This window comes from Humulus lupulus, chromosome 1, assembly GCF_963169125.1.
Source record: "Humulus lupulus chromosome 1, drHumLupu1.1, whole genome shotgun sequence".
Classification (NCBI taxonomy): Eukaryota; Viridiplantae; Streptophyta; class Magnoliopsida; order Rosales; family Cannabaceae; genus Humulus; species Humulus lupulus.
The window spans coordinates 7336856-7346322 of NC_084793.1; the positions used below are offsets into that span (position 1 = coordinate 7336856).

At 39.2% G+C, this 9467-nt stretch overlaps 2 protein-coding genes across 2 annotated transcripts; both read right to left on the reverse strand.

Annotated features, from left to right (window-relative positions):
* Nucleotides 1-184: 184 nt before the first annotated feature.
* On the reverse strand, nucleotides 185-2187 carry LOC133830009 (MDIS1-interacting receptor like kinase 2-like). The gene is made up of 2 exons (XM_062259925.1): nucleotides 617-2187; nucleotides 185-531 (listed from the first exon to the last, which is right to left on the reverse strand). Exons 1-2 carry the CDS (start codon nucleotides 1980-1982, stop codon nucleotides 185-187), a joined length of 1713 nt encoding a protein of 570 aa, XP_062115909.1. The 5' UTR covers nucleotides 1983-2187.
* A 22-nt stretch (nucleotides 2188-2209) lies between these two features.
* Nucleotides 2210-5916, reverse strand: LOC133830088 (LRR receptor-like serine/threonine-protein kinase GSO1). Its single transcript, XM_062260032.1, has 4 exons — nucleotides 5902-5916; nucleotides 5625-5735; nucleotides 2381-4463; nucleotides 2210-2271 (listed from the first exon to the last, which is right to left on the reverse strand). The coding sequence occupies exons 1-4, from the start codon at nucleotides 5914-5916 to the stop codon at nucleotides 2210-2212; spliced, it is 2271 nt and encodes a 756-aa protein (XP_062116016.1).
* Nucleotides 5917-9467: the final 3551 nt, after the last annotated feature.

The window sequence follows — 9467 nt, forward strand, 5'->3', positions numbered from 1 at the left end:
TAAATCAAATTATGGATATATTTATTTCACTGAAAGGCTAAGACTGCAACCATAGCACACAAGCTAACTCACATACACGAGAATGATATACACATACACAATTCACGAGTAAAAAAGGAAAAAGTAAAATTACTACAGATACTGAAGTGCAGCAAGCTTCTCAATTGTAATGGTTCTCAATGGCTCAGAGATCATGGAAGCTTGGCTCAGAGATCATGGAAGCTCGACTCCTGGCCGATAATTCTTGAGCCACAAAATGCATGGTGGGTCGTGACTCTGGTTTACTTTCAGTACATGACAATGCCAAGCTCACCACTAACACCACAGCCGCTAATAACGTCCCAGTAGGACGTAATAGCCGTTGATCTAACACATCATTTAATAACATATTCTCAGATAATGTTTTCGACCGAAGCGACGATAAAGATTCCAGCAGTTCTCCTGGGTGCTTTCCCATCATAATTTCCAAAACTGCCACTCCAAAACTGTAGACATCACACTTTTTTGTCACACGCATCGTTAAAGCCAGCTCTGCATACAATAAAATCAATTTACTTTGATCGTGTCAATCAAAAAGTTCATGCACGTGTTAATTGATTTAGAGTAAAATTATAACCTGGGGCCATGTAGCCGTAAGACCCAGCTACATTTGTCCAAATGGATAAGTCAGGGATCAACAACCGAGCCGTACCAAAGTCTGACAGTATCGGAACTAAATCTGAGCTGAGTAGAACATTGTTCAAAGACACATCGCGGTGGACTATTGGTGGAGAACAGTCATGGTGCAAGTATGAGATTGCATGAGCTAGTCCTTGAACTATCTTCACCCTTGAATCCCAATCAAGATCTGTTGAGCCATATAATACTTTAGCAAGGCTGCCCCTATTTGCATATTGATACACCAAGTACAAACCACCCTTTCTTGAGCAGAACCCATAAAGCTTTATGATATTCCGATGTCGGACTTCGGTCAAAGTTCGAATCTCATTCTCGAAACTTATGCGACTAACTTCGGGAATGTCACTCGAATCTGACATATGCAACCGCTTAACTGCAAGAACCAATTCATGTGATCTCAATATAGCCTTGTAAACAGTTCCGAAGCCTCCTTTTCCAATGCAATACTTGTCGTCGAAGTCTTCGGTTGCCTCCACAATTTCTCCAAATGTAAACTTTGCATCTTTCTCCCATATCAATGACTGATGAGTGTCCTTTTGGTTAGAACTTTTCCTTTGCTTAGCTAACACTTTGAATTTATGGCACAATATGAGAGTCATGACAATGGCAGTAACAAGAACTACAAGGCCACATACGACGCCCATGACTATAATAAGAACAGTGTTACTTCTGTTTGTTTGCCTTCTACAGGGCTTAAGTCCTGTACTGTTTCCACACAATCCAGGATTTCCATCATAAACACTTTTCGGAGTATTTCGGAAAGTTGGGATCGAACCACTCAAGTTGTTGAAAGAAAAATCGATGCAACTTACACTTATTAGGTGGGAAAATGATTGTGGAATACTACCTGAGAGGTTGTTATGAGAGATGTTGAGAATTTCCAACATTGTAAGCTTGGAGAGGCTTGAGGGTATTTCTCCAAATATCAAATTGCTACTGAGATCCAATACATAACGCAAAGAGGCCAAATTTCCAAGCTCTGGTGGTATTTCACTTGATATAATATTGTGACTGAGGTTTAAGCTCAGTAGTCCTTCACAATTACCAAGCCACTCTGGTATCTTACCTGCTAAATTGTTTGTCGACAAATCAAGATACTGTAGCTCACTCAAATCTGATAGACTCCTAGGGATTTCCCCTATCAAATGATTATTGCTGAGATTAAGATGGTACAAAAGTTTAAGATCTCCCAATTGAGTTGGAATTTCCCCACTTAACTCATTGGACTCTAGGCTCAAAAGTTCCAACTTTGTCAAACTCCCGAGTTCCGGAGGGATCTTACCGGAGATTTTATTTTGGCCCATCTGCAATCTGGTGAGATTCTGGCATTTTCCCCAGGTAATTGAAATTTCTCCAACGAATAGGTTGTTGTTTAAGAAGATGGAATCTAGATGTGGGTGAAATCCAAAAGCATTTGTGACGTTGTCTGTGAATTGGTTCCCATCAAGCCTTACTCTTTTTAATTTGGTGCAGTTTCTCAAGCACTCAGGCAATGACCCTATAAATTTGTTGTTGTATATACTCAAAATCTCTAGATTAAACCCTCTACACAATTCTTGAGGCAACTCTCCAAAGAAGTTGTTGTATGATAAGCTAACAAAATTCAATCTAGGAATGTTCTTCCCAAAGTCTTTGGGAATTGTTCCAGTGAAATTATTGCTCACAACATTGATGGCCTCCAAGTTATAAAGGCTAGAAATACTTTTCGGCAACTCTCCTGAGAGTTGATTGATGCTGACATCCAACACTTTAAGTTTCTTCAAGTTTCCAATCTTTGAAGGAATTGATCCAGTGAAATTATTGGCGTAAACATATAACTCCTCCAAGTTACTCAGTCTAGAAATGTTAACGGGCAACTCTCCTGATAGTTGGTTGGTGTCTACAGCAAAATAGGTGAGGTCTTTGAGGTTCAGCAGAGCATTTGGAATTGGACCTGTGAGATGGTTTTCAGAAAGTTCCAATATTTTAAGTTTCTTCCAGTTTCCAATCTCTGAAGGAATTGAGCCAGTGAAATTATTGATGTTAACATATAACTCCTCCAAGCTACTAAGTTTAGACATGTTAACCGGAAACACCCCTGATAGTTGGTTGGTGTCTACAGCAAAATAGGTGAGGTCTTTGACGTTCAATAGAGAATTTGGAATTGGACCCGTGAGATGGTTTTCAGAAAGTTCCAATATTTGAAGTTTCTTCAAGTTTCCAATCTTTGAAGGAATTGATCCAGTGAAATTATTGGCGTAAACATATAACTTCTCCAAGCTACTGAGCTTAGAAATGTTAACGGGCAACTCTCCTGATAGTTGGTTGGTGTCTACAGCAAAATAGGTGAGGTCTTTGAGGTTCAGCAGAGCATTTGGAATTGGACCTGTGAGATGGTTTTCAGAAAGTTCCAATATTTTAAGTTTCTTCAAGTTTCCACTCTCTGAAGGAATTGAGCCAGTGAAATTATTGATGTTAACATATAACTCCTCCAAGTTATTGAGTTTAGACATGTTAACCGGCAACACCCCTGATAGTTGGTTGGTGTCTACAGCAAAATAGGTGAGGTCTTTGAGGTTCAATAGAGAATTTGGAATTGGACCCGTGAGATGGTTTTCAGAAAGTTCCAATATTTGAAGTTTCTTCAAGTTTCCAATCTCTGAAGGAATTGAGCCAGTGAAATTATTGACGTTAACATATAACTTCTCCAAGTTACTCAGCCTAGAAATGTTAACGGGCAACTCTCCTAATAGTTGGTTGGTGCTTACATCAAAAGTTATGAGGAGTTCTAGATTTTCGATCTCTGGTGGTATGGTTCCAACCAAATTGTTTTGGAAAAGTTGCACCAAGATGAGGTTTTTTAGGGTCCATAAAGAAGTTGGAATTGGACCCTTGAGATGGTTCCTGGAAAGAACCAAAATTTTAAGTTTCTTCAAATTTCCAATCTCTGAAGGAATTGAACTAGTGAAATTATTGGCGAAAAGAGATAATTTCTCCAAGTTACTGAGACTAGAAATGTTAATTGGCAACTTTCCTGATAGTTGGTTGGTGTTTACAGAAAAAAATATGAGATTTTTGAGGTTACACAGAGAAGTTGGAATTGGACCCGTTAGATGGTTCTTAGAAAGATCCAACGTTTTAAGTAACGGTAGATTGGAGAATAAAGATTTTGGAATTGAGCCATTCCAATTGTTTTGGGACATGTCTAGGAAGGTCAAGTTCCTACACTTTAATATGAAATCTGGGAATAATGAATTAAAGTTATTCAAAGAAAGATCAAGGTAGGTCAACAAAGGCATGCTTGAAAATTTAGACCACTCAAAAGTCTCCAAAGAGTTTGCTCCAAGGGATAAGTGTCGTACCTTTTTTAGATTGCTAAGCTGGTAAGGGATCGTACCCTTGAGAGAATTGTTGAACAGACTAAGATATTGAAGCTCTGACAATTGGCTCATCTCCACTGGTATTTCTCCTTCAATATGATTGTCACTCAAATCCAACAATGTGAGCTTGGTGAGATTACCAATGGAGGGTGGTATAAAACCAGCGATATTGTTGTTGTTGAGGTTGAATACGGTGATGTTGTGGAACAGAGAGAAGTTGAACTGGTCTAGTGAACCATTAAGGTACAAGTTGGAGAGGTTTATTTGTGAGATTTCTCTGGTGGAGCCATCGCAAACAACACTAGTCCAGTTGCAAAGATTGTTGATGTTGTTGCTGGACCATGAATTCAGAGAAGATGGTTTCAACACCAAGCTGTTCTTCCATCTTATCAGAGCCTCTGCTTGTGGTTTTGATGAGGAAGTAATCTTCAATGGAAGCAAAACAAAAATATGAAGAAGAAGAACAAGAAGAGAGAAACGAGTTTGTGGGACTAATTTCATGGTGCTGACTTCAGTTTGTAAAGCTTGATCTGAATGAAGTGGATTATTTTTTTTTCACTCTCTTATAAAGAGGAAAAAAAAACGTTCTTGACTCTTGGAAATCCAAAACATTCCCTTTCAATATTTTACAATAAATCACATTTTACATAATTTTTGGGTCTAACACTGAAAACGACAAAAGCAAAAGAAAGGTCTATGCTGATGTGAAGGTTTGAGTACGAACAACTTGGGTTTAAATCAGTGTGAAGTTTAAGTCTCTTGTTTAGGTTACGGTGCTGCATCTGCATCTAATAATTTCATAAAATTTTAAATGATGCTGTGTATTGGAAAACTGCATTCTTACTAAACTGTAATTTGTGTATATATAAGTATGATCATTATTTTAATTATTTATTTTATAAATAAATTAGGGGAATGTATGATTAATAATGGAAGTGGATATATGTGAATACACCCAAATAGTTCAAATATTAGAAAGTGAATCCCATATGTATGATTATAATGAATAAAATTAGACTATTTTGTAAACGCTGCTCATCATCATTTAATGATATTGGACCCCTTTAATTAGACACATCCAATTCATACATACAAGTTGTTTTACAAGGCACTATTCAACTCACGCACACCACACATTTCTACTTCGGACTTGGTCATGCCACTTTTCTAATTTGTGTGGTTGATTCAAATTTTCATGATAATGTTTATGAGAAGAATTTAATTCCATATTGAAAAACCTAAGTTTTAGCCTATCTTTTCAGATTTACTATCTTTATCTTGATTTAAGCTTGTATATTAACTGAACAATTATAAGAGTTGACACACAAGAATTACAAGCTTCATCTGCACTGAAAACACATTTCAGCCGACTAGTGCTTGGGTTCCCTGAACCAGGGTAAGAACTTTCACTATATTCAGAAGTAATTTTACATAAACCAGTTCAAGACTCAATATGTAAAATCAATACAAACTATCTCAATATACAATGAAGCTATTACCCTAATCAACCAAATCCCTTGGTTATTAATGCAAGATCCCCTTGCTTCAATGTTGAACTCCCTTCAACAATTTCTCAAACCCAAAAACCTTCGGATCTACACCTTCAAGACCCAGCTGAACTCCTTCAGCAACTACGGCTTGAACCAGGAGCTTCCACAGAAACCTCCAGCTATCTTCAATGGAGTTTCTTGAAAACACCTGCAAAAATCAATGAAAGAAGAAGAAACAAAACAGAGCAAAAACCCCAATCAAAGCTTTCAAACAAAGAGCGTTAGTTATAACTAATTTCCCAGCCCATTATATAACCTTAGCTGCAATTAGGTATAATCCCGAACTAACTAACAGCTGTAACTCACTAACAGACTTGCTTTACACACATGCTGACGTGGACTCTAACTAAAAACAAATATACTCCAGACATAACAAAAGTCCATTCCAGACGCAACTGAACCTAATTTGTCATACACAAAATATTGGTCCTTACATTCTCCCCCTTGACAAATTATGGTCAATGACAAAACAAAAGATTAAGTATGCAGCCGACAATAGTTTGATCAAACAGTAAAGAGAGTCTTAAACAACCAAACTACAAACCAAATATAAAGGAGTGTGTAAAAGCAGTAAACAGAGTTTTAGACAATCAAAATAACATAGAGTAGGACTTGATCAAAACAACAATATAAAAAACCGAAGATCATCTCCCCCTTCATTGATCATAATCTCCCAGCAAATGCAAGTGAAAGCAGCAGCTTATGGCTCCCCCTGGATAGGTGCTGTCGAAGCAGGAGCCTGATCAGAGGCATCAGGAATCGTTGGTGCAACAGATTGGGGTAACACTTCATCAACCGGAGGCACTAGAGAGGAAACTGGAGGCACAGGAGATGTAACTGGAGGCACAGGAGATGTAACTGGAGTAGTGAACTCCCCCTGAACAGGTGCCGAAGGCACTGAAGACTCACCAAAGGAAGCCCGATGAAATGGTGGAGAAGAGACATCTATTGATGGCGATAACTGAGAGCCATATTCAGTCTGAACTACGAGATCCTTGACCACATGAAGTAGCTTATACATCGACGCTTCAAAGGCCTTTTGCCTCTTTTGATCTTTCTTGTACTGTGCAGTAAATGCCTTGAACTCAGTATACATCTGAACTTTCCAACTGGAGTCTGACAGACCTCGAAACATTGGAGCTGGAGCCTTAGACTGCTGTGAAGAAGAAGGAGCAGTAGTGGAAACTTTCCTTTTAAGAGTGGCCAGAAATCCTTTACTCAAAATGGGATTGGGAACCTGAAAGTCATGAATGGTCAGCGGGGGTTTGGCAGACTGAATAATCTGCTGAATTAGGCTCGGAAATGGTAACTTGTAGCGAGTACCAGTGGAAGAGGCAACATCAACAATCCTATCAAAAATTAGAGTGGCCAAATCAATTGAGACGCCTGTACCCACAACATATAAAAATTTTCCAATCTCAACAGTAATAGAGGAAAGATGAGAATTGGGAAACCAATTATAAAGAGCTACCCGATGCAGAATCCGATAGAATGGAGTCAATTGAGTTACTGGAATCTCATGGTTCCCCCACATATAATCAGGCCGGCCAGTTAGAACATGACCCATTGTAGATTGATCATGACGATATGACTTATTATATACAGGTTTCAGAACTTTAGGAATCTTAAGTACACGAGATATAGTGGATGGAGCGAATTTTATACGACAACCCCTAACAAAAGCAGTAAGACAATTTTCATTTTTCCCATCTACAACTGACTTATCTAAATTTGCATAAAATTCCCTCACGAGAATGGGATGAGGGGACATCAATTTAGACACTGTATGAACCCACTGCCTATTCTGTAAAAGAGCAACCAATTCAGGGAAATCGTCTAAAACAACAAGATATTCAGGCCACACTTCGCGCACAACAAACCACCGCTGATAGTGCGAAGCTTTGGTTGCATCAACAAAATATTGAATGGAAGATGGATCAACAAACTCAGAAGCCTTAGAACTAGTGCTAAGCTTAGACTTTTTAGGAGATGGGGCAACAGGGGTTTGCTTAGGTTTACGCTTGGGAGCAGATGGCTTAGGGAGAGACAAAGACTTAGGCATTTGAGCTGATCCTTTGGACCTCACAGGAGAATGGGACTTAGGAAGAGGCGGTGGGTGAGTTTTTGGAGGGGGTGTTGGTGACTGAGGGGTGGATTGGGGTGAGGGTGCTGGTTGAGGTGGAGGTGCGGATTTATGGAAAGTGGCAGGTATGGAGACAGACCGAGCCTTGGGTGTTTTGGATGAAGACTTCTTAACAGGTGACTTAAGAGAAGGACTAGATGGTGTGGTTGAGGCCGGCAATGGTGAGGATGGAACAGGGGAGGACGCAGACTCAGCAGAGGAACGAGTAATGCGTTTAGGAGACTTACCAAAGGAAGAAGGCGGACGGGCATGGATGACTTTGTCGGAGGAACTGACGGTAGGAACAGACCTAGACACCTCCTCGGGAATGGATGGCGACGGAGAAGACTCAGGGATGGTAGGCAGAACCGGAACAATAGCCAAATCCACACTAGAATCAAGAACAGGCGACACAACATGACTGTGTGATGTGGCGACTGCAGATGTCACAGACGCATCCACAGAGGATGAGACAGCCACCTCCGGAGGAGGAGAAACCGGCACATCGGCGACAGGGGTAGACCGGAGACGGGAACGGCGGCGATTAGCTCTTTGCTTCATAATGCCGAATGGTTTAGGGTTTCAGCAAATGGACCACTGTAAACACAACTCACACAAGCTCAAGGGATGATGTATTTATAGAAAAATGTTAGAAAATCCCTTAAAAGAAATTGACCATGCATAAAGAATGACAAAGCCCATTTAGAAAAATAACCCACACTTATATGAAGGACCAAAAATGACACATTTTTTTTGTTTAAAAATAGGAATAAAATCCAAACAACCAACAACAAAAATATGCACACTGAAATGACAGAACAGATTTATGAACAACAACTCTGATAAGCTCAACATGAATTAAAATATCTGATCAAAAAAATGTACATCATGCTTACCAAAAAAAAAATGGGAAAAGTGTGTGATATATGTATGCTGAAGAAACACTGCCTAAACACACAAAGTTTTTCTTAACAAGAGATTTGAGCCAGTATTTTCATATGTGTGTGCAAAAAGACCTCATGTGGACCAAAATCATTTAGTGGCCACTCACTCAACATGAAAGGAAAACATTACCCCTTTTTTTTTGTTATTCTCTTTTGACAACAAACACTCTGAGTTTTTCGAATACCCAGCACTGGCTTTCACTCATCATCAGAGATGTAGCCGTCTCCTTTTATTTTTATTTTTCTCATCAAACACCAAGAGAAGGAGCAAACTCCTCAGGGCATAAGATGGTTCAAAGGAAGCTCTTCCCATTGCATCCAATAATGGTAGCCTTTTGAGCTGGAGAAAATAAGGGCTCAATTCTAAATCTTGGAAAAAACAATTGTGTGAGTAAAAAGCAGTGACCAAGACACAAGTACGACACACAGACTTAAAAAAAAATTTGGTAAGGCATGAAAGAAAAAAATGTGACCAGACAAAACACCGAACCTCTCAGATGATACAGAGACCAATGCTGGTTCAGAGATGTGCATAGGTTTGAGCATCAAGAGCTTTTGTAAACAAATCTGCTAACTGGGCATTAGTGGAAACATGAGAAATTGTTAGCAATTTAGACTCAACCATATTTCTAATGAAATGATAACGTATGTCAATGTGTTTGGTCCTTGAATGTTGAACTAGGTTTTTGGAAATGTTAATGGCACTTGTGCTATCACAAAAGAGGGTCAATGACTTTTGGGGATAGCCATAATCAGTGAGCATCTTATTGAACCAGATGAGCTGAGTACAACAGCTGCCAGCCGCAATGTACTC